Here is a 26,187-nt window from a genome sequence, read left to right as displayed (position 1 = left end):
GCCGCTCCGCGCCGCCGGGAGCAGGGCCTGGCGCCGGGGCTGGCGGCGAGCGTGACCATGTGGCCGTGCCCTGCGCGAGCCGGGCGCCGAGGAGCCCAGGAAGCCGCGGAGCCTCCGCTGCCGGGAACCTGCGAGCTGGGGCAGCAGGACAGCTCGCCGCGAGCCTCGGCGGCAGCGTAAACACCCCTGCTCTTCCTGTGTCGCTTGGAGTTTCCAGCTCGGTGTTTCTTGGGGCAGAATCGTTACTGGCTCTGAAGAGGTACATACGGAAAATCTGCACACGTACTGTATTGCTCCTTTCTGCTTTTACTTACTTGTATGCCTGAAAACGTCTTCTGTAACTTCTCGATCTGCCCTGGGATAGCTGCTGACAGTGGACGCTATTTGTACTGTAATACATATTGCTGGATTTTGAAGGGTGTCCTATATATTCCATATACTTAAAGTTGTCTGCTGCACGTGCAGTCTACTGGAAGTGTAAAAACACTTATTAATGGGATGAAAGCTAAGTATCTGGAAGGCCTGTTTGGCATTGGCTGTGATTCTAATTATTATTGCTAAGTGTAGCAATGCTTTGCTTTATAGGGTAGAAATAAGTTGGCTCTCCTCCCTTTCTGCTTGGTGCTTCTGTGTTAGAAGCAATGGTGTCTCATTTTTCTTGGGGTTTTTTGAAGAGTCCAAATAATTTGCCATGAGCTGTCATGCTACAACTACAAGTCTGAGTAAAGAAAGGCTTTCAAGCCCCCATAACGTAAACATACTTATCAGGCTGTCCTTATGTGTTGTTTTCCAATATGTGCTATGGTGTGTTTGCATATGTTTTCCTTTTTAAGAGAGTGAATACAATTCTTTTCTTCTGAAGGTTACATTCCAAAACACAACATTTTGTTTAAAACTTAGACATCTTTAGGAATATGTTTGTGGAGTATGTGTTTGGGGAAGTGAAGTCTGGAAAAATTTTATCATCTATCCCCCAAAAACTGTCACTAGAAATCCTGTATTTGTTCAAGGGTTGGGGGGCTTTCTAGTTATTATTCACTATGGAGTCTATTTTGGGTGAGGAAAAAAAAATCTTACATACCTTCATTGCATATGAGAAGTAGCAGAAGTTCTTTTGTGGACTCTTAGAAACTTGATTACTGTCTGGTTATTCTGCTAGGGATAAGACATGCATACAAAGTGTTGAAAGTTTCTTTAGAGTTGGAAATCCATCTGCTTTGGGGCTTTTCAGTRTTGCTAATATCTTCCTACTTTAATAAATGTTGAGAGTAGGAATTTATTCTATACATGGTCTGCGGGGAAGACAAATATAAAAGTGGATTGAGAATAAGTTGGACGAGCATCACAAATGAGTAAACTGAGCATCTTAGGGAAAAATGTTTTCTAATCATTTCTACTTTTTAATAATATCTATCCATTTCATTTACTAGTACAAAGCAAAACTATGACAGACAGAGAATCTTCAATTAGGATGTAAAAGTCAAACTATATAGCCGATGAGCTTAGAGTACTGCTTACTGTGTTTCTGTTACCTTGTCTCTTACTGCCTCTGATGCCCACTTGTTTAGGTTCATTATAAACCAAGACTACAAACTTTGAGTGGGAATTGTGTTGACAGAACAGCCGGTATGATGGGTTCATAGAACTTTGTTAGTGTCGAGTGGGTCAACTTTAATACAAGTAATACATCAGTATGGTTCATAACAGCTCCTTTGGAAATCCAAGAAGGCAATTCAGTTTCACATGTGTTTATTTAAAATTGTCTATCTTGTTTTTGACCAGAGGATCACATTTATTGTGTGTTGTATATAAAACAAGTAGATATTATAGAAGGAAGTCTTAGCAAACCAAACCCTTGGTTTATAGGGAATGGTTGCTATTTTATGTGGCCTTTGAATGGCCTTTGACTCTTATTACATCGCTTTTTGTCTCCTTTTCCTTGGAACTTTTTTTTTCCTGATTTTCCACAACCTAAGGACAAAGTTTCGTAGAGATTTTCTTGTGACTAAGAGGAAGTTTGCATTAAGGAATGCAGATGCTTTGGGACATACCTCCCAACATATTATTTCATTTTGCCACCATTGACAGCCTGTAAGACTCTGCATAAGGGACTCTGTAAATTCTGTCTTTTGAGGCTTGGTTTTAATCTCTAGGAGTTCTCATGTCCAAAACGAGCCTATTTAACGCAGAAAAATTGTGATTATACGTGTACACTTGGTTTTATTAAAGATAGTTTAGCTTAGAATTTTGCTCAGTGTAGACCATAATGTTTAATTCAGCCTCATGTTTGACTTTTTCCTTAAATAAGGATCGTTTAGGTATATTTTATTAGCATTGACAGCAATAACTGTAATTTATATAATGTTGTCTGTTTTAGCTGTATGCTTTTAAAATAAGCTTCGAAAAAGGCATTCTCTTGCATAGCAAATGTGCATTTTCATGTAACTTAGGCTGTTTATTTTGTGTTTGCCACTGGCATCATTACTATCCATCGACAGTTCACAGCCATGGGATTCTTTAATTTCAGCTGCATAGTAAAAAAAATGAGTAATTTCTGTGGCCTAAAGATAGCTTTTAAGTGAAATCTACACTTTAAAGTTTTAGAAATAACACTTAACAAGAAGTAAGAACAACTGAAATATTTAGCAGTTTTATACTGAACTAGAGAAACTTCTGTCCTGAGTAGTTTATACACACTTTTGTTTCTTTCCTCTCTGATGAAGCACAGCATAACATGATGGCCTGCTAAAAAATGACGGTAGGGAAACACCTTGATTTTTTTAAGGTCCTTATTTTTGTTCATGATTAGTAACTTGGAACAAACTGTGACTTTTTGATATTAACAACATATTAGAAAGAAAAATATCAGTCTTTGATATCAATAGTGTAATACTGTTTTCAGTGGATGTTGACATAAGAAATGCTGTGGTATTACCATCATCTTTATTTCATAGAATTGGTAAGGTCGGAAGGGACCTCTGGAGATCATCTAGTCCAACCCCCCTGCTCAAGAAGGGTCACCTAGAGCATGTYAGACAGGGTTGCATCCAGGCGGGCCTTGAGGATCTCCAGAAAAGGAGACTCCACAACCTCTCTGGGCARCCTGTGCCAGTGCTCYGTCACTCTCACAGKGAAGAAATTCCCCCTCACGGTCAGGCGGAACTTCCTGTGSTTCAATTTCTGCCCATTGCCTCTTGTCCTGTCAYAGTAGAAAAGAGTCTGGCCCCATCCTCTCAACACCCCCCCACCCTAAGGTATTTGTAGACATTGATAAGATCCCCTCTCAGTYTTCTCTTCTGCAGGCTAAACAGGCCCAGCTCTCACAGCCTTTCCTCATAGGGCAGGTGCTCCAGCCCTCTGATCATCCTTGTAGCCCTCATAGCCCTAATTTAAATTAGCATCGTGTGTGTACTGTTTAGCTGTTACGGCACATTTGCATCCCTTCCATGTCTCTGATTTTCCCTCCCACATTGCTTTGCAGTGACATGCAGGCTTGAACAATCATTCATGAAGGTAGGGTAGGTACTAGTTCGTTGTTATTCATTACTATATACAGGCTTTTTTCTTTTTAAGTCATCTTAGCTTAAAAAAAAGTGCTAGTTTGCATCCTGTACTGCCATGCAGACATACTTTTCCATTAGTATGGTAAAAGTCGTTTTTGCACTGAGTGCTCTGATTTTTTGTGTATTTGATACAAAAGCTAACACTGGCTTTCTGTAGTCAATAAATTGAAATTTTTATCTGAAAACAGGCTTATTTTAACCACTGTGACGTTTTAGTAATTCTCTTTAGTAGGTCTTTTAAAAATGTATGGGAAAAGTACTTAGAAATAATACTGTGCTAATATTTTATCATATATGACAGCGACCTAAGAATATGTACCAAATTTGTTCATTTCATTAGCATTTTGATAATTATGCTGCTTACCTGTTGCTACAGTTCTGTGTGCTGTTTTCTGAATCAGTCTTTATCTCTAAAGAAAGTAAGCTCGGATCTGGCTAATAAAGACTTTTTCTTTGTTAGTTATTCTTTTTACTAAAAGAAGTAATTAAGAAAACTCAAACATTAATTTGAGTTGAATTAAATAWTCGTCTCCACTTTAAGCTATTTTTCTAGTCATCTTTTACAAATGAAAGAATGGAAATGGAAGAGATTTTTATTGCTGTTTATTTTTAAGATATCAGGAAGGAAAAAGACACATTATTTGTGCCCCTTTCTTGCAGGAGACTTGCAGGAATGTGGGAGAGCCAGGTTCACTTCCCTTCTTCACCTGCGGAGTTGAATCTACATCTCAAGAGAGCTCCCTAACTGCTCCTGCTGAGTATTCTGAATTGGGTGGGTCTCAGTCCCCTTAGCTGACACCTTCCACTTTGTATACATTATTTAAATGTTCAGTAGAGTAGGGACAACTGAAATGTCCCTTCTTAACAGGCAAATTACCTTGCCACAGAGTTCTAAAGAGGTTTTCTCTTGCTTTAATAGGGAGTATTGATTTTTTTTTTAAGTGAAAATGTCAGTAGATTCAGCCCGTAACGCACAGTAAACCAGCCGTCAGGACTTTCCTCCCACTGAAGGGTGTTCTCCTTCTCAGAGAAATGTATATATTTTCATGTGTCCCACTGGCTCAGCAAGTGCATTAAGTACTGAGCTGTTGGGGAGAAATGCTTTGCTGACTTGGCCCCTGTTGACACTTGACCTATCTGAAGTTTGGAAAAGGGTCAAAGCACCATACTGACTACTAACCACAGCAGAATCCACCTTTTTCTGCATTCAGATTGAGAGTGGAAGTTGACTTACTGGGTTTTCTAAGATGGCGAAAAGGTTCCTTGGTGGCTTTTTAAGTGTATGGCGGTGCAGAGAAACAGCTGGTTACTCTGCACAATGATGCTTGTGTCTACATGAAAATCAGTGGGACTAAAGAAGCAGAATTCTAGAAATGTGTCCTGTGATAGACTGTTTTGGTCTTTTTTTTGTTGTTTCTCAGTCAAAATATCTGACTTAATATGCTCCACTTGCAGTCTCTTCTTTCTTATATATGGAGGATGATAATTTGTGTGGATCCTATGCTATTGCATGTTGATTAGTACAGATGCTAGGTGCAGTATGTAAGTAGAATGTTTAGCTCATTAAGAGAAGGCATAACAAGCTGCCAAATGGATCCTGTAGCTCATAAAAAAAAGTGTTGACAAGCTCCTTTGAAATGTTGTAGCATAGTGTAAACTATGTTCATGAGGTGAAGTGATTAAGTTGCCTTGGTCTCATCTTGGAGACTAGAATGTCATGTGGTTATCCCTAAGCTTAAAAAGAATCCATAACTCAACACTGAGTTATGTCTTTCAAAAAAAAAAAGTGACTTTTAAGTCTTTTTCAGGATTTATTTTTTCCATATGGGTTATTTCGTTTTTTTGCTTTGAGGTCTAGAGTAGAAATTGTCCAATTTTGCTTGATAGGCATGAGGGCTAGAGATTTTAGAAAAAAAGTGAGAACTAGTCCTGCAACTCATGCAGTTATGACCTAAAGAGAAACTTGAAACATTCCCTAAAGTCACCATAACACTAAGAAAATTGAGATGACTAAATATTTTGTTAAAAGGAATTACCTTCTTCTTTTTCTTAGAAAGAATCGTCATCATTAAGTTTGAGTACCAAGTATTTAATCTGAAATGAAGCCTCCTGCGTGCGGTGGAATAGATGTGTAAGTTTCTCTCTCTCTCTCTCTCTCTCTCTCTCAATCTCTCTAAACAAACAAGTAGACAGCTTTCTTTCTTAGCTTAGGTCTTGCATTATTACTGTTATTAATTTAGAGCAAGCCAATGGATAAAGGACCTGAATAATCATGTGTCTGTGAATTGACTTGTATGGAACTTAATTTTTAAGTCTTGGACGCTTGCACAAACCTCCTGCTAAATTATTAAGTTTGGAAGCCTGCATGTCTTTACAGTGTCAAAATAATGCCTACAATTTATGATGCACCTCTTACTCCATGGCAATTGTCTGCATAAAATATATGCAACCTTACCCTGCAGTCTGCCCCTTAAAAAGAAGGAAGTAACTTGCATGCTGTACACTCATCCTGTATCTTAATTAAGCTTAGCTTATTCAGGTGTTTATATAATCATTGACAGAGTAAACGTCTATATTTTCTTCTAACATTTTTGCTGAACACTTTTTTTTTCTTTGTGTATTCAGTTTGACCTATGAGTATAGATTTTCAAAAGCATGAGATTCAAGATTCATTCCATGCCTGGCTAAGATGCAGTGCAAGAACATTGTTTATAGGTAGATTAACATTGTCATAAATTCTATTCTTTTATAATGTTTCAGAGATGCTGTTTGCTTTTTCTTTTTTCCCTGGTAAATACAGTTCAACTTTTTAAGCTGTCTATATTACTACTTAGCAAGYATGCTGGCAACAGATGGACAAAATATTTGAGATAGGTAAAATGTTGAGCTAGAAAATCTTGGTGGGATCATTTGAGATTCTGTTAGCCTCAGTATGGAAAGAAAAATAAAAACATAATTCAGATTCATTTTTAAAGGAAAGTTTTCGTAGGTGACAGGTATAGGAGCTGTAGGGGATTTTTTACATACTATATCTGCTTGTGAATCTTTCTTTATTAAAATCTGAGTAAAAATGATCTGTTACTGCTTTCTAAGCCAGTAGCATAGCCAAAGAATAAGAAAGAGTAGTCTTCATTTGCAGCAGCCTTTCAAGTCAGTTCTAGAACACTGTAAAGAAATTTTACAGAAGGGACTGTGTTGTTTTTGCCAAGATAGCTAAAAATTTGTCTCATATTTAATACTGAATTCTTAAATACACATATCGGGGTCACTTTATGCTTTGTACCATTTCATTATGTGATGTTAAGTACTGTAGCTTTTTATAGTTCTAGCTAAAGTGAATTTCTAATATAGTTCTCAAGGTTAAAATCCAGCAGTGCACACACCACTTTAGTATTACCTGTCTACTGAAAATTAGTATCTTGTCTTAGTATCTTCACAAACTATTTCTTGAATTATATTCCTAGATGAAATAACTGTTGACTGCAAGTTGAATTGTTTCAGTAGATAAGAAATCTGTAAGTTACTACTCTTAAAGAAAATAAATACTAATATGAACTCCAAAAGAAACATCTGCATTTTTGTAACCTATTCTTTGTTATATTCATTGTGCTGTGCTGAAATTCAGATTGTAAGCACTCTGGAACAGAGTTTAGACAAAACTTCAAGTATAATTTTAGTCAGCCTAAAAAATGTATGCATAAACTGTGTTGAATTGCTTGTGACAGTCTTGTTTGCTTATGTTTTTTTTTTAACTAGATTATTAAACATAGTTAAACATTCTACGTTAACATTCCTCATGTTGGAGAAAATGAAATATAAGGAATATATCAAAATTGCAATTTTTTAATCAATCTCATACCACTTGCTGCTTGGTATTGCTTGTCTGTAATGGTGTAGACTTTATCAAGTTTAACTTGCACTTAAAAATACTCTTTCATGCCACAGTTGTTGAAGAATAGCTTTGTTTTCCCTATGTGTATCAGTGTATCAATATGCACTATATGATGTATTCAGCAATACAGATTGCGCCATAAAGCGTTATGTGAACAAGTCATTGTGTACTAGGCCCTGGAGCTGAATAGTGTGGTCCAGAGAGCTAGCATTTTGCAGATGTTCCTTCTGTCTGTGATGGTTTCTTCACAGGGGATCAAGAAGGCACTGTTTTGGCAGGATGTGTACCTATATGTAGCTGAAGAGTTTCCTAAGAACAAAGATACAGATATTCGGCAGGCCAGATATTATCTTCTCTTTTATAACATTTCAGATCTACTTAAATTTAAAATCTAGATTTTATCATCCACTATAAATAAAAATAAAATCATTCATTGGATATTGTACGCAGTAGCTTTTATTTGCAGTTTAGATTGTTGGAGAAAATGTAGTCCTGAGTTAAAGGGACCTAACAGTGTTAGATGTGTCATAAAATAATGGGAGAGGACGCGGAAGGACTGAACTCCTCTTCAGAGGAACTGTTTTGAACTTCTACTGAATTATAAGGGTCTAGCTTTTTGGAGCCTTTCTTATAAAAGATTTAAGACAGCAAATCAGTGCTAAAATGTAACAGCAACAATGACAAGCATACCTTATTTTTTTACTTTCTGCTTTCATTTTATGGTTCCCCTTCTCTCTCCTTGATTAAAGGTGTGAACATGTGAATGAATAACTACGAGAGCATATCTACAGCTGAGAAACAGACAGTGGGGTTGACATTACAGGAAAGGTTTTTACTTGTTGCCTTTGAGTTATCTTCTGGGGCTTGCCCCAAGAAGTGTGTGGGGAGACCATAATCTGATTGTGATGGGAAATACAACAACGCTTACAAAGAACAGGGTGGTTCTTGATCCTTCGCCTTTCTCTAACTGTTTGTATTTATTTACATTTTTTCTATACCTCACAAAACAGTAGGTTTATTAAAATAATTATTTTGACTTCTGTAGGTTAAGAGAAATCAAGCAAATGGAGACAGCAAAGGCTCTCCTTTTCTTCACTTGTTTTTGTACTAAGCATCTTAGATCCTGCTCTGAATAAAACATATCCATGTTGCAATATTCTGTAAAACTTATTTATATTGCAGGTTGTATTACATAAATTAAAGCTAATACAGTGCATTGGTAGGTTAGGTACTACAGAAAGCTTTATTTTGAATTAAAATTCTTGTCTAGTTGTTTATTTCTTCTGAGCAAAACCCTGCTTGCTCAAATTAAAATACATGTCTGCAGCAATAGTATGGTTCTCCTGTAACTAGTCCTTTGGGGAGAAAGAGACTGAGCTATTTGTTTGCCAGCAACAGGAGTGTCTTTTTGGATTTCGTACTAATGCTCAGTGTGGTGCTGGTGGAAGCAGTGTTGGTTTTCCTGGCTTAGTTGTCCCTGTTGGCTATGTCTTTGCTGCAGAGTCTCACCTTGTCTTGCAGAAGGCAAAAAGATTGAGTCCCTAGAAGGGGCTGGGAGGGAAAAGATGTCTTGTCATAGAGGCTCGGGTGTTTTGTAGGTTGAAGGACAGGCTGGCTGACAAGGGAATAAGGCAATCTATATGCTCATTTCTCTTTCCCTATCCACCATTTTATGAACTTAAATATATATATRTRTGTGTATTCAAGAGGGACAAACTTGAGGTTACTGAATTTAAACTAGGATATCAGGTGAAGTGTTAATATATTAGAATTAGCCACTACAGATGAACATACAGTTTATTTTGAAAATATTGTATGACAGAAAATAGTTCAAAAGGATATCAAAAAGCTCACTCCCATCATAGTCATGTTAAATTGTGCCTGCATCTGTTACGGAACCTTAAGTTTAAAATTAATGAGTTGTTTTTGTTGCAGCTCTTGTTCTTATTAGCAAGGTAGAACAAAGTATTTCTAAACTTTCTGAAAAGGTATCCAGATACTATTTATGATTTTCTATTCTATTTAATAAAGAGAGTTAATTAAGGTGATCTTTTCCTGGCTTCATGTAAAATCCGGATGTATTTCTTAGGATCGTTATGTAGGGAAGAGGAAGGCACCTGGTTACAGAGAAGCAGAGATTTCTTTGGAGAACCATTTGCAATCTGTGGTAGCTTCTGATTCAAAATAAAGCTTTTTGACAGAAGAATAATTAAACTCAGCTGTAAAAGTACATCGGGAATATATAAACTTGTATTTATGTTACCTTCTTGAAAATACTTGCTACATTTTCAGGGACTATGAAGTGTCTTTTCTTTCTAGCCTGCCTTTACATGTATGGGCTATGAGTTCTAGGATACAAATGCTTACTGGAAACATAGTACAGTGTCCTAATACAGATACAGAAGTAAGATCTAGATAGATCCTGCAAAACCTCTCCACAGCACAAGTGAAGTTATCTGAAGTCGTGCAACTAACTGACATCAATATGAACATGGAATTACCGTAATAGGTAATTGTGAAGGGTTTTTAAAACAGACCTCTACATTCCCAATTCTGGTTAGTATTAAAGTAGCTAGCAACATAGGATAATCTTAGCAGTTACATAGATAATAGTCTTCCTTTCTYTTAACAGGAGCGTTTTAGTCAACAATTTAATATTCTATCCTAAATTATAAAAATGCCTTATTTTCTCATAGTATTTATATGGCTTCTTTCAGCAAGAGTTCCAAGAAATCGTACTGTACACCATCACCACATGCACACTACACCATGGCACATATCTCCTAGCTTCTTTTTCATCCTTTGTCATCTTGCTTATTCAGCTTTGTAACCCCCAGCTTTCCCCTTTACAGCTRCCACACTTTAAACTGTTTGGAGTCATCCTTACTTTCACTCTTACTGATTTTAAACATAAACATTTAAAAAAAATAAAGGCATATGTTTCTAGTATGTTGCAAGCTAGGAAGATGAAGTAGTCAGGTGAAGAATCCCWGTCCTAATTGTATCCTCCTAGTTTTTCCCAGGTGTCTGCTGCATAAGTGGAGAAGGAGAAGTACTATGGGCTAGGTAGAGGGATGGATTATTTGGGGGATAAGTGTCAGAGGAACTTTGCTTTGAACTTTCTGATTTTTCTGAAAGCAGAACGACGATCTCTGACTCGCAGAATGGACTAAATGTTTTGTCTTTTGTCTCTAATTCTTTTTGAACTTAACTGTTGTTACTGGTTTTTGGCTGTATTTTCTTTCCTGCTGCATGATACTATTGTGTTCCCTACTTCTGTTCTTATTTTTGTCTTCCATTTTTCATCTTCATAATATGTTATTGGAACCTTTGTTCATCACCTCTTCCACCAGCCCCAAACTGTGTAGTGTGAGATGCTAAAAACAAAGTGGGTGTCCTGCACTCAAAATGTGATGAGCCAAACTGCACACACTTCAGCTGTTTCAAAAAAATCCATCTTTTTTCTTAATAAGACAGCCTTATCTCTCTTGTAAYGTTTTTTAAGAACTGACCCATTTTATTAGTGTGTAAGTTATCTATCCAAAATTTCAATGATAAAAATGTCAAAATAAGAGTAAAATCTCCTGTTGCTTTCACCTCATGCAGAGTTGAACTGAAAATTCTGCTTTAAAATTTCTGAAAATCCCGCTTAAAATTTAATTACATTATTTCTTAAAACAAATGACAGGAAGATCTGACGTTTGTCGGGGTGAACAAGAGCACGGAAACATAACCTGACAGTGTTGCTTAAGTAGYATCATACCGGGTGATGAAAGAGAAGGTTCTTCAGCACTTCAAGGACAATTCAGATCCTAGACAAACACTAATATAATTTACCTACTGTGACAAATTCATTTTTTCTGATTAGTACTCTTGGTCAAAGCCAGGACAGAAATGATTAACGTGTACAGTCTGCTTCCCCCCCACCTTTCTGTCAGTGCACAGCTACGGGAAGTTAGCAGAGGCCATGTGAAGGAAGATATCCCCATTTGAGATTTGATGATATTCTTAGTGTATTAGGAAAAGAAGTAGCAACAATTAAAGGTTTATCAGGTGGTTGTATGTGTAAGTAGTGTTACTATGTGTCATCACATACAATAACATATATAGTGATATATAGTATTTTTTTAAAATATGTAACTTTATATTTAGAATGGCATTGTTTAGGCTTAGATGAAATTTAACTTTTTTGTTCTAGCTTTGCATTTTTATTTTGTATTTTAGGATAAATACTATTTTAGATCATATAGAATTGGGATTTCTGTGTGATGAGTTTTACAGTGCTTAGTATAGAGTTGCTTAAACCTAGGTGATGCTGGCCAATGCCTCAAATAGATAAATGTTTAAACATTGTCAAATAAATGAAGAATGGCATTTTTCAGAAATAATTTTGTATTTTGGTTTCCTACCCTATATCAGATGCCTGCATTATTCCTAAAAATGCTGAGCAGTCAGCCTGTATCATTGTGGTCAGGTGATACATTTGGGTACATGGCATGTTTTGCAAATCATGTTGTGCACTAAATAGGGATGTAGGAGCTAAACTTTGGTCAGATGTGAACAATATTCATGCTAACACAAACATCCCTACCTATATCAGACTTCAAAATAAAACTGTATTTTGTATTTCTTAAAAACCAATATCCTTATCTTTTAAAAAGTTGTGTGGTTCATATGCTGATATAAGAACTGCATGAAGAACCAGACAAGCTTTTTTTTTTTTTTTTTTTTTTATGAGAATAGAATCTTATTTTGTTTTAACTTTGAAATATACAAAAAGTAATCTTTTTAATTATGTTAATTTACAGATGGTACTGTTTTGATTTAGTCTGAGTATTTTTATAAATTATTTTCACTTTCCTTACAAACATTGTAAGAGCTGGTGTATGATCTTGTAGAGGAAGCTGGTGCTTACAGTTTCTTCCATACACTGAGATGCAAACAGCTGAGATTAAGAAACTTGAACAAAGATTTGGGGGGGGGGGAGTAATTTACAGTAGGAACAAGATTTCAGTTCTTGAATCTTTCCTGAGATTTCAGGGAATATCTGAAAAAGCTGGGCAAGGTCCTACAGACTTTTTAAAGGTTAGAACAGTAAAAGGAGAAGAAATGTGAAAACATAAACTGGCTTTTAGGAGTAGAAGGCTAAACCAGTTGGTTATATCCCACGTCTTGGTTAGAGTTTAACTTGACACTGTCCTTTTAAGAAGGGTCTAAACTCTAAACCTGTCACTTCTGAGCTGTGTTCCTGGTTGTTATCTTTCTACATTAATTTAGCAGTTGTGGGTGTTTGGTTTGTCTTTCTCAATCCAAAAGAGACCTTTGAAAATAATTACAAAAGATTTTTCACTTTAAAAGTGTTTCAGGAGTACTCGAGGACCATTTGAGTGAGACCTTCATGGATAAGGCGTGTAGTAAGATGACTCTGTAGAACTCCAAGTGGGAATAGACAGAATAGCAGAAGAAAGACGGGTATGAAGTAGTGCAACCCCTCTAAATGGAAGAGGCTCATACAGGGAGAAATTTGAACTTCTGTAAAACCCGATAGCTTGTGACAGAACAAGAATTGAACCCAGATACAATTATTTCTGGATTAGTATTCAACTAGGTTATATTTCTGTTACTTCAGGCTTTTGTTTTTAAGATACAAAATTTTTTAAAAGGTAAATAATGGAAATTTTAAATAAAAATACTTCCAGTGTCTATCATTAGTTTCCCCCCCTACACACACACAAACACTTTAATAGCTTCAGTTATTTATATCTCTGTTTATGCTCATTTGTTTTTTACCAGCTTAGATAAGACTTTGGTGATGGTGTTTCMCATTTTGTTAATGTGCACCTCTCCTTTTTTGTTTTTATTTTTATTTTTATTTTCTACCACCTAAGTACACAAATTTTCTCTGAACTTCAGTACTTTCATATAAGATTAATAAAAATGTCTAATATTATTTGTCGAAATTGTTACATTCAGTTCCAGTCTAAGAGCAACATCAGGTTAAAGTAAAGAATATTCATGTCAACTAGGTGCAGTGTACAGTATTGCTGACCCTGTTCTTACACTTTACTCCTTGTGTCCAGGTGAAGTGTTTGGGGCTGCAGACAGAGGAGGGTATYTTAGGGGTTGGAGAGGAGGGTATCTTAGGGGTTGGAGAGACTACCTTTGTAAAACTTCAGAGTTACGGGTTGATGTAATCTGAAATGCAGCTCATAGACAATCTGGATTAAATGTAAGTGTAACTGTGCAAAGAAATAGCTGTAGGTCAGCCTGTCAGCGGGCTGGAAGCTGTGCAATAATAAATATGGCTTTACTCTCTTCTTTTTTTTTTTTTTTTACCTCTACCAACAGTTCTCTACAAACCATACCTCTTGTGAGGTCCAGAACAACTTGTTTCTTTTAAGTGTAAAGCATAACTTTCTGGAATTTGATCCTAATTATAAAGTTGCATCTATTGTAATTCATGCTTATACTTAGGTACAAGTCTCTTCTACATTTTAATCACTCAGTATCTTGCAAACTTTTGTAATTCTTCTTTAGTGAGCTATTACTGATACCTTTTTAATAAAAAAAAAAAAAAAATCTGTCCACTATTCTTAATTTTCCTTTCTCAAAAGATTTATGACTTGGAAAACAAAGGAATTATGTTTTATCTAGGCTATCTCTTTTTATAAATTTGTTCTGCTTATTTCTTACTGTAAACCTTTTTAGCACTTAAATATCTCTTAATTAGTATTACTTGCCGTTGAAGTGGTAGTTAATAATTTCTTAACTGTTTCCTTCCCTCTTGTGTAATTTTTAGGAATATATTGTATTGATGTTCTTAATGATGCACACATATATATATATATATATATATATATGCACACATATATATATATATACAGTGCTAACTTTGTTTATTTTAGGAAATGTTTCTTTAAAACTGACATCCATTGGTGCAAAGCAATGTTTAATGTGTTTTTTTTATCTACTTCCTACTCCCAAAGTCTATCACTGCTGATGAGCTTTCTTGAAATTAGTAAATAATTTTCTTTTCACTTTATCTCCACATTTGGCATATTTCTTAAAAAGCATTATGCTTGCATTTTGCACAAACTTTGTACAAATCTGTATTTACTTACATTATATGCACGTGTAATTTAAGATGTGGTGTTCTAAACTACATTCCCTAGACCATTATTTGCACTAAGATTCTGTAATATAATCAACTCTGATTATCACCCAACTACTCAATCTAAAATCCAAATTAGCTTAAAGCTTGTAGGGTGCTATCAGCTTTAAAAACAAATTACCTACTTGTGATTCGGTGTTCCTACATACTTTTCATACTTCTCTGAATGTCAATATGTGTCCCTGCAATTCCTAAACACCAGAGTTTCTTTCTTGGTCTCTCTCTGCTGTTGTTGCTTATTGTTGTTTTTAACCACTTTCTTCACTAGTGATTTCTTCTGTTATGATGATCTGCAGTGACAATTGGCACTTTTTGGATGAGTGACATCCTTCACACTTTTTGTCAACCACCATACACTTTCAGTAGTCCAATTTTGAATGGAAAAATTCTATAAAATGTTCCTGCAGACTATTTACCATAGAAACCACTGACTGTCTACTGCAGTTTAAAAATTAATAGTCTAGAGTAGTAGATCTGAGTAGAYAATTGTTTTCTGTTTCCATTTATTTTCTTTGAAGATCTCTTTTACAATGTGACTTTTAATTCTTTGTGTTTCATTGCATGTCCGTGTCTAATTGAGGAGATTTCAAAGGCATAAGTCACTTTAATATTAAACTGATTGCCTGTAGCCTTTTGTACCTTTCAAAAGATTTTCTCTCTCATTAAATATCCTGTTTGTTTAGCAGTAGTACTTAACTTTGAGTAGTTTGTATCTACAGGTAAATAAACTACTTAAGGTGGTCATAAACAAATTCGTACTTTGTTCTAGGCTACTGTAAAGTCTCAAAATAGGATAGAATTATTTATTTGTTTATATAAGAGCCATAAACTATTAAACTATTAAAATAGAGTTGGCATGGGAAGGAGAGATGAAAAACCAATCCACCTTTCTAACCCTGGGCATGTTGAGGATTATATTTTAGAGAAACTTTATTAGATTCTCCCATCAAACACCCTTGAGGGTTTAAGAGTTTGACTTAATTTTACGGTATGATGTAACACTCAAAGTAGTAGAGATTATACTTAGATGTATGAAAGAAAATGGGGAAAAATACGCAAAATCTTCTTGGGGGAATCTGACAATGGGGATTTCCCAGGAAGTGATACAGCAGCATGGACTATTCTCATCTAAGATTCTTAGCTATTCTGCATTCCTAAAAAAAAATGGTAATAATGCCCAGAAAACTGTGCACTGTGTAGCCAAGCAGAGGCCTGTAACACCCATAAAATAGTCACTAAGCAGTATATAATTAATGTTTTCTTGCCTYGAACCCGGCATTTGTACACTGTAATAGCTTAATTGATCACAGTATATAGAAGCATTTTATAACACTACTAGTAGTATAACCAGCACCAATGTAAAAGCATTTTGTAACACAGCTAAGTATAACTATATAAAATAATGTGTAAATGCCAAAGCACAGAGGGAGACTTGTGTTTAATTGCGCAAACAGGGTGTAGAAAAGTGTGTGAATAAACAATTCAAGTAGTAACATCKGCAAGTAAAAACGAAAGGTACAGAATAAGTAAGAAATATGTCTGGTGGAACAAGAACATGTTCTAGTCCTTAAAAAAAAATGTCAGGAGCAGATGAGATTCCTCCCCACACTTTTCTTTCTCTTTTTCTTTCTTTYTTTTTTCCTTTTTTTTTTTTKTTKTTKTTKTTTTKTTTTGTTTTGGGAGGTGGTGGTGGTGGCAAACATAAAGGCACGAAGCAACAGCAAGAAAAAATAGTCAAAAAAAATCTCTTACCTTGATTCCTGCTTCAGAGTCCAAATAGCTCTTTCACTTATTCACCCGAACTGCAGCAACTAAGACCATCAAGGACCATAGCCATCAGCATTAATTACATGGCATCAGCTCAGTGGTATTGTGTACTCAAAGCTAATTTAGGATAAGATGATTAAGGACTAACTGTTTGAATATGTAGTGATAATGACTGATGATAATTAAGAACTAACCATTGGCAATGTGTATTGTTAATGCATGTCAATCTAGGGAAGTGTTGTTTTGAAGTTTGAACCTAGCCTGATTTGTCAGTCTTTCTAAACACTCCTATCACAGCTATGTTACCCTTAACTGTACTAAGCAGTAACTGCTTCTCAGGGCAGGGACAAATATAAAGCAGCTATATGCATTATTCTGTTAAGAGCCTAGAATGCATAGGAAAGAAATTATAAACTGTAAATATGATGCCTGTTTTGAGGGAAAAAAAAAAAATCATCAGAACCCAGTGTTGATGGATGTGTGTGTTGGGTGAATCCGGCTAAGAATTTATAACATGCTTACTGTAACTTGGCACTTACGTGCATAGGTTACGTTCTGTTAGCTGTGCCCAGAGTGATTTGCTCGTGGGCCTACTCTGTGATCCCAAGTCACAGCCTGTGTGCCATATATTCTTGCTTTTTTTGTTTGCAATACAAGCTCAAAATTCACAAATTATATCAAAGTGAAGATGAGAAAATAAAATTCCTTTTTGGTTTCTGCTCAAAATGCTGACTCCTCTCTGTCTTGTCCCTGAGGCACTTGCTTCCATATTATCAATACATGTGGGATCACTGACTCTCATTTCATTCAATTTTATACTGAGCAGTAGTTTAGGCTCTGCTGCAAGAGCTGTTGTTTTGAGACTCAGTCAGATGTGATTTCACAAATCTGTGGAAAGTGTGGTAGGGAGCTAGAGGTTTGTTTTAGAAATTTAAGGTGATCCTTCMGGTCTCTCCCACTCCCTTCCCCAGAGTTTGAGTTTTTCATTCTCAACCCTCATATTTCTCGGCTTTTATTTCTCAGGAGGGAGTAATGCAGAGCAGAGCACAAGTACTAAAACTTTCACAAAAAGGAAAAGCAGAGCCAGTGTCTTCCTCTTCTGTGGGATTTTTGAGTGCTCTGTCCCCTTTTCTTAAAATAACTGTAAAGCTGTTTGTCTCTCCTTTTTCCTGCCCCTTTCCGTGCACCAAAAAAAGAGAGAAGGTATCGTTACAACAGGCTTTCCAGAAGAAGTCTGAAACCCATAGGAAGTTACAGTTTCTGTGCGTTCTTTTTGATTTCTCTGGTAAACAGATCTTGGAGAAATATTAAGTTATCAAAGCTAATGCATCATTGACCTGGGTACAGGAAAAAGTCTGTGTGAGCACCACATGGACCTGTCATGTGTCTTGTAGTTATGGCTAGTTTTACCTTTTTTCTACTGAAGTCCTACTTGCATTTGAGTAACATGTGAAGATTGTGTGAGAAATTMTTAAAATAGTTGATTCAAATTTGTATATTTTGTCTTCAGTTGAGGAGAATGTTAGCCCCATAAAATCTAATTAATAGAAGTTAGCTAATGTTACACTAAGTACTCTATCTAATCAAAAAGCATTTGTTGTCTTGAATGAAAATACCAATAACTGTATTAATGGGTACAAGGGAATAAATGGCAAAAGCTTAGGCAAAACTTCTGATAGATCTGTAGTAAAAAAGAAAGTGGCTGGCAAATTCAGACAACTTCTTCAGGTATGTTTGGGGGCAGTTAGGGATGTTGTCCATTTTTTGAGTCTCTAGTAGCTTGTGATTTATATGCAGCAGTACTTCAAAAACCTGTTCTTTGTACTGAGATTGTTGATGGAGGGAATCTTTACCTGGGAGGGAAATGAGCTTTCTTGGTATAAACAGGCATTCTAAAATAACCCTTCTTGCTTCTGAGGGATGTTACTGTGCTTCTAGAAGACTTTAGTCTTAGTATGGCATTTGCATAGCTCAGTTATCCTAAATAAAATATTTCAGTTTTTAGTCATGAAAATCTGAAAGTAGCTTGTTTCCATGGTATGCTGTTGCCTGGAAGCATTATGGCATGAATATGACCATATGAGACTATGGTCAGAGGAACAGAGAATAGTGTGACTAAATGCTGGACACCCTTACAAAGGGCAGTTATTAAATGTTTCCTGTAAAACACAGCATTTTTAATCACTACTGTGAAGAATAATGGGGGTCACATGTGCTAGAGAGTAAGTTTTCATTTGCTTTTAATATATGCTTTAAGTTTACATGTGTGTTTGGCATATTTCTGTTTCAATACAATTAAATGCCTGTTTGTATTTTTATATACTGCCTGTTTGTATTTTTATATACATATGTATGAATGATTATGCAGTAGTTTAATTAGGATGTGGATAGATGTAGGTACGTCCAACCAAATACAGATGTAATGCTTGGAGGCTGTGTTTAGCCAAAGCCGAGCCAGAACAGCATGGTGTACATGCGTATTTGCCAACAATAGATGTACTGAGTAAGTGTTTTTTTTTTTTTTTTTTTTCCCTAACAATGGATATTGAATTGTTGTCTTAAAGAAGAAGAAAAAAATGAACATTTAGTACATGTTTTCAGTGCACATTTACTACAGATATTTGGAACATGTTAGTTAATTTTGTCTTTTGTTTGGTTTATTTCCAGATGGTATAAAAGAATCACAGTTACCTAGTCAAGATGAACAGAATGGCTTCCTTGACCAAGAAATCAGAACATTCAGTTTTTAGGGTTATGTCTACAACATGAAGCATTTAACAGTAGCTGTCTTTGAGAACACTCACCTATGACCTGAAATGTCCTGATCCTGGGGAAAAAAAATGCAATTCCATAATTAAGTCAATAATTCTTAGTGCATTTTTACGACTAATTCAATCGTATTTGCTTATGCACAACACAGATACAGAATTCATAAACCCGAGATTAACAGATAAGCACATTTGTGTTTGTGCATTCAGTATTCAAGATATATCATTTTTAAATAATCTTTTAAATCATCTATATTTATTAATAAATGACTATTTGGCGAAAAGAATTTGTCAGCCGTGGAAAAGAATAAAGCAAATTCCCCCAGAATGGACAATAATTTTGTTTTGGATAAAATCAATAGTTTAAAAGTAGAGCATGAGCAAGACAGCATTAACTGTACTCTAGAAAGAATGGATATAAAGACAGAACAAGATAATTTCAAACATGCAGACAGCAGTGATGAACAGGAAGACAAAGAAAAGAATTTCATTACCAACAACCCTGGCAAATTTTTATCTACAGAAAACGATGATGATTATGGTTCTCTTTTTTCTCAGTATAGTAGTACGCTGTATGATGTAGCAATGGAAGCTGTGACACAAAGTCTTCTTTCTAGCAGAACTATCAGCTCCAGAAAGAAATCACCTGCTTGGAACCATTTTTTTATATCTCCAAGAGATAGCACTAAAGCAATATGTATGTACTGTATGAAAGAATTTAGCAGGGGCAAAAATGAAAAAGACCTAAGTACGAGTTGTCTCATGAGACATGTGAGGAGAGCCCATCCTACTGTACTAATTCAAGAAAATGGAAGTATGCCGGGTATATCCTCCTATTCTTCACCTACATTGTTACTTCCTCCTCAGTCTGCAGATGTTGGAGATCTAAGTACTATGTTATCCCCTATAAAACTGGTAAAGAAAATGGCATCTAAAATACCATCTCCAGATCGAATAATTGAGGAATCTGTTTCTATTGTTTCTTCTGAAGAAATATCAGATCTCTCAGTTTCTGAAAAATGCAGCAAAGAAGAAATAATGGTTGGGTCATCTCCACAGCTACCCAACAACCAGTATGATGAAACTGTGGAAAATGTAGCAGAAAAAACTGTTGTAATTCCAAAGAGTACATCAGGTTCCAGAAGGAGATCTGCTGTCTGGAAACACTTCTATTTGTCACCTCTAGATAATTCTAAAGCTGTATGCATCCACTGCATGAATGAATTCAGTAGAGGAAAGAATGGAAAAGACCTGGGAACAAGCTGTTTGATAAGACATATGTGGAGAGCCCATCGTTCCATTGTCCTGCAAGAGAATGGAGGTGGTACCAGTATACCACCTCTCTACACCACACCTCCAACCCTGTTGCCTTCTTTACTACCCTCAGATAGTGACCTGAATTCTATGTCATCCTCCCCTGGAAAACTAATGAAAGAATCAACTTCTGTTTCTTCTTCTCCAGACAGACTGACTGAGGAGATCCATACTACTCTCTCTTCTGGAGATGCTCTAGTGGAAGACTCATCAATGCTGTCATCTTCTGATGATATAGGTGAAGTCTCCTTTGTTTCCTCACCTGAGAAGCAGTGTGAGGGATTAGGTCCATTAATATTTGAACCTGCTGCTGTATTTCAGCAAAATAAAAGGATTATGAAGAGGCTTAAATCAGAAGTTTGGCATCACTTTTCACTGTCACCTGCAGACAGTCTAAAAGCAGTATGTAGATACTGCAGCTGTATGATAAGTCGCGGTAAAAAAGGAGATGTGGGCACAAGCTGTTTAATGAGACATCTATATAGACGCCATCCTGATGTAATTGGAAACCAAAAGAGCTTTATCGATGTTAGTTTGGCAAATTCTCCTTATGCCACCTTGGCTTCAGCAGAATGTTCGTCCTCAAAGTTGACAGACTTGCCTACAATGGTTACCCATGATAATCAAATTATATTTCCTGTTAATAGCAAGAAGACCTCAAAACTGTGGAATCACTTTTCAATTTGTTCTGCAGATTCAACAAAAGTAATATGTATGCACTGTGGACGTACAATAAGTAGGGGGAAAAAGCCAACAAATCTGGGCACAAGTTGCCTTTTAAGACATCTGCAACGGTTTCATAGCAATGTATTGAAAACTGATGTCTCGGAGACTGTATTATCCTCATCTACGGATAACCACATGCCACTGAGCACAGAATTATTAGGATCTTCAACTTTTGATGAAACCAATGAAAAGTTTTGTGACTCTCACCCAGTTGCCAAAAAAATCACAAGTCTCGTAGCTGAAATGATTGCACTTGACCTTCAGCCATATTCTTTTGTAGACAACATTGGCTTTAACAGGCTTCTTGAATACTTGCAACCTCAGTATTCTTTACCTTCTCCATCTTACTTTTCTAGGACAGCAATTCCAGATATGTATGATAATGTAAAACAGATAATTATTTCACATCTTAAGGAAGCTGAAAGTGGAGTGATCCATTTTACATCTGGGATATGGATGAGCAACCAAACACGAGAGTATCTAACCCTTACAGCTCATTGGGTAACATTTGAATCCTCGTTTCGACCACAGTGTGAGGATTACCATTGTTCAGCACTATTAAACGTATCACAGATTGATTGTGACTACAATGGAATCAGTATACAAAAGCAGTTAGAGTACTGGTGGGAAACATGGATTACTTCCATTGGCCTTCAGATTGGGATTACTGTTACTGATAATCAGAGTATAGAAAAAACCTTAAATGAAGGTGATCATTCAAGTGTGCAGTGTTTTAGTCACACTGTTAATATCATAGTAAATGAGGCTATTAAAAGCCAGAGAATGGTTCAGAATTTGCTTAGTATCGCAAGAAAGATCTGTGAACGCGTTCATCGGTCAGCAAAAGCAAAAGAGAAGTTAGCCGAGTTGCAAAAAGAATATGAGTTGCCTCAGCATCAGCTTATTCAAGATGTTCCATCAAAGTGGAATACGTCATTTCATATGCTTGAACGTCTTATTGAGCAGAAGAGAGCAATTGATGAAATGTCAATAGAGTGCAGCTTTAGGGAGCTAATAAGTTGTGACCAGTGGGAAGTTATGCAGTCAGTGTGTCATGCTCTCAAACCTTTTGAAGCTGCAAGTAGGGAAATGAGTACACACATGTCTACTTTAAGCCAGGTGATTCCAATGATTCACATACTTAACAGGAAAATAGAAATGTTATTTGAGGAAACAATGGGCATAGATACCATGCTGAAATCTTTGAAAGAAGCTATGGTGAGTAGGTTGTCCTCTACGCTTCATGATCCAAGATACATTTTTGCTACGCTTCTGGATCCCCGCTATAAAACATCCCTATTTACAGAAGAGGAGGCTGAACAATATAAACAAGACTTAATCAGGGAGCTGGAAATAATGAGTTCTACCTCAGATGATGATAAACCTGTTTCCAATGGATGTGATATATCTGCAAATTCATATGGGGAAGATAATCTTTGGTCACTCATGGGTGACATGAAGAAAACAAAAGACCTGAAAGAGAGGGCAAAGTTACCAGAGGAAATGGTGCTTTCTTACTTGGAGGAAGAAGTGCTTGAGCATAACTGTGATCCTCTAACTTACTGGAACTTTAAGAAGTCATCATGGCCAGTACTGTCAAAATTGGCTGTCAGGTTCTTGGGTTGTCCACCAAGCATTGTTCCTTCAGAGAGGTTGTTCAATACATCCAATGAAAGCAACAACTTTAGTCAGTCAAGGCTAATGATTGAACACTTTGAAAAGCTTATTTTTTTGAAAGTGAATCTTCCTTTAATATACTTCCAGTATTGAAACTAATGAACAAACTGCTAGACTAAATCTATTGTTGCTCACTGGATATTAACTATCTATAACCTGGATTGTTAAATTGCTCCAATAGGGGCCATGTATGACATCTAATCAGTGACTATAAATCCAAATTTTAGTTTCCTTTTTTCAGCTTTCAATATGTCTACATGTGCCTTATTCATAGTACTTCAGGCCAGATATTGTATATATGTTTTTTAAAAGTTCACACTAGAGATAGCCTGTCTTGTCAATTATATAAAATTATGTAGGTTTTAATCCATAATTGTAAATGAACTTTAAAAAAACTCAGTCATTTGTTTTAATAGAATGGCAAAAAAAAGATGTAAACAGTTCTATTCTGTAGTTTTTTATTCAATTATTATGTAAAAACCATAAACCAGGTACTGTATTTTAGTTGAACATTGCTTTAATTGCAGCAAAACAGCTTTTGTAGATGTCAAAAGAAAGCTGTATATAAAAGATGGGGTTAAAGCCATCTTTTTATCTTGTGGTGTTTTCTTAACTGCAAGCCCTAAAGTACTTAAAGAATTAAGAATTATTGAGGAAGATATGTTTACAGGAGACTATTCACTTAGTATCTGAAAATAAATCTTAAATTTGAGATGATATGGAATGTCAGTTATACAGRAATCTGTAGTAAAACTTCCTATTCTGGATTCTCCTGTTCAGGTTTTACATTGTAACTGAACTACAGAAATGTTCTGGGTATTTATAAAAGCTCTTTGGAAGTTTTATCAAAGTTTGTGAATTAATGCTTGTTATTTAATGCCATGTACAAAAAAAAAAAGCAAGAAATTTACAGTGAACACTCTAATGTCATTCTAAAGCCTTTTCTAATCTTTAGTGCATCAAAATTAAAAGGTTCCCTGTTGTAAAAGTTGAGCCCTTATTCCTAATGTAATTTTAATTGTGTAGAACAACCTGTCTTAAAGTTCCTAGTACAAAAATAACTGATCTTCTGATTTTCAGTAATAGCCTTATGGATATGGTGCACTGCTTAGAATTTTGTGTAGTAGGGTTGATTCATAACTGTCAGTGTCCAGCAGGCAAACGGGATACCATAGCTCCCTCAAAACGTCAAGTAAGGTGGAAAAAAATAGCATTTTAATTGAAAGGAATGTTCTCCATGTTTTTTTAACTTTAGAAAAATTAATCTTCTCATTTCAGTTTTCATTAAATACTTTTTGGGAAACAAGTCATCATTTGCCTATGACCTTTTAGAAAAGTTGTAGCTTTGTTAAAATACTGTACCTATGCCTAATTTTGCATTTACTATGTTTTAGTGTATTTATAAATGGTGAACTCAGTTTCTGAAATTAAACATTTTATTTGCAATTTTCTAGTGGTAGTCAATACTGCCTTTTTCTTTTCAGATGGATTCAACACAACCATTGAGTAATAATTGATATAAATATACCACAGGACATGCAATGTGAAAAGATCAGTTTTCCATTTTAGCTCTCTGGACTTTAAGGCCTAGTCTAGTTTTTTTCATGTCATTCAAGCTTTCAACCTCAGTAAAATTTGTTAAATTCTTCTCCAAGTGGCTTAGGTTTTCATATGACATACCTCTAAATATTTTTTAGTTTCCATTATTTCAGTTTTTGTTTAATCAGTTTGTTACACCTGTATTATTTAAGTATATTACTATATAGTGAATTTAGGAAAAACTGAATTATGTTTCAAGTATTTTAAAAGGCAACTTTTAATGCTGTCAGCCATCAGCATTTCTCTGTTAGGGTTAAGCGAGAAGTACACGTTTTCTGCAGCAATAAAACAACTTGTTCTAGTTTAGATATAGCTGGAACTAGACGAGTTTGAAGCAGCTTTTTGGGAAACATGTTCAAGTGGTTACTAGTTAATTATTATCTCAATTTTTTTTCTACATTATATTTTAACTGTGAATATAACCTTGACCTATGTGAGGAGATGAGATGTTTAATCTCTTTAAATGAGTAGAGAGGTAGAAGAGGATGAAGTTTTTTTTTTTTTTTTTTTTTTTTTTTTTTTTTTTTTTTTTTTCAATGTATATAAGGGATGCAATTTTCACTCAAGGCTAGACTGTGAATGTGGCCTTGGGCTGAAAGCATTGGAAAGCCACAGTGTACCAGCAGGAGTGCTAGGAAACAAAAAACTTCCCCAGAATTCCCAGTATGCTGGAAAGGAGCATCTTGGCCCCTCTACTTTAAGACAGCTTTTACTATAGCTCCTGTGGAAAATTGAAATGATTGCATTTCGTAGCCTCTAATTTACCTTTTCTCTCTCATATGGATATCTAATTGTACGGTGATACTTTTTGTCAAAGTTTTTCCTGAGAGCACATGAGAACTATAGTCACTATTTTAATACGTAAAACTTAATCGATTAAAGTAAACTTACATTTTATTTGTAACTACAGATTCCCTTTTTTTTTTTTTTTTTTTTTGAAGGATTTTAATTCTTAAGACTGCACTGTTTCAGTATCAGCTTGCTTCAGAATAATATGTTTATATTAGCTCTTTATAATTCGCAGGCCTGCATGGCCTTAAAATTTAGACAGGCGATCATTTAAAGCCAAAGTAAGCGTATAAGGGACTGAAAGCACAAAGTTACTATTTTTTGGATGTAAACCTTGATCCTTCTGTAGGAGTTAAGCGAGCATCTCCATCTGGAGTTCAGGCACCACCGTCTTTGAGAAAAGCAGCACTTCAAAAGAAAGGCTGTAAGTGTTCATTAAATTATTATGGTAAGTTTATTGAATAGCCAGATTTTGTGTTGTTTTTCATTTGTTGAACTTGTTTTTCACTTGAAGATTATTTTTAATATAGATTCTTAGTGACTGCCAAAACCTTTGGTTTCCTTCCATCCCTTCTCACATTTGTAATGTATAGAAAGCTCCCTTATTTTCACATTACAGTACAAATCTTCTCAGAAGGAACTAAAAGCGCAAGCTCTGTTAACAGTGGGAGTTTTTATGAAGTTAAGTTTCTGCTGAACCAGGTCCTGCAGGAGTAGACAGTGCCCTAATACATACTGGTTTGATGAACCTGAAATAGTGATATTAACTTTAAACTGAGTTAACTTCAGTACATTAGCAACTTAAATTTAGTAGTAATTTTTTTTATTAAGAGGACATAAAATATGAAATATAGGTACTCTAGGTAGCATGAAAATCATGAGGATCTCAGCTTTCGCTCCTTATAGGAGTAGGCAGTAATG

The 26,187-nt window shown here is 35.7% G+C and overlaps 1 protein-coding gene across 7 annotated transcripts in view; it reads left to right on the top strand.

Moving 5' to 3' along the window:
* Nucleotides 1–26,187, top strand: part of ZBED4 (zinc finger BED-type containing 4) — a 48,886-nt gene that overhangs the window by 829 nt on the left and 21,870 nt on the right. The window contains exons 1-4 of one of the 7 annotated variants that reach the window (XM_085326159.1): nt 30–259; nt 4,224–4,335; nt 5,617–5,694; nt 19,061–24,188. In XM_085326159.1, the coding sequence (XP_085182285.1) occupies nt 19,489–22,971 (3,483 nt within the window). In that variant the 5' untranslated portion in view covers nt 30–259; nt 4,224–4,335; nt 5,617–5,694; nt 19,061–19,488 and the 3' untranslated portion in view covers nt 22,972–24,188. Of the gene's footprint in view, nt 1–29; nt 260–4,223; nt 4,336–5,616; nt 5,695–19,060; nt 24,189–26,187 lie in introns of those variants that run through there. The other 6 variants (XM_085326151.1, XM_085326176.1, XR_014898369.1 and 3 more) reach the window with 6 other exon arrangements.

Source organism: Rhea americana, unplaced genomic scaffold (genome assembly GCF_003343005.1).
Source record: "Rhea americana isolate MKP2758 unplaced genomic scaffold, rheAme1 scaffold_1, whole genome shotgun sequence".
Classification (NCBI taxonomy): Eukaryota; Metazoa; Chordata; class Aves; order Rheiformes; family Rheidae; genus Rhea; species Rhea americana.
Note: the sequence above shows the minus strand (reverse complement) of the source record. Positions and strands in the feature narration are given on the sequence as shown.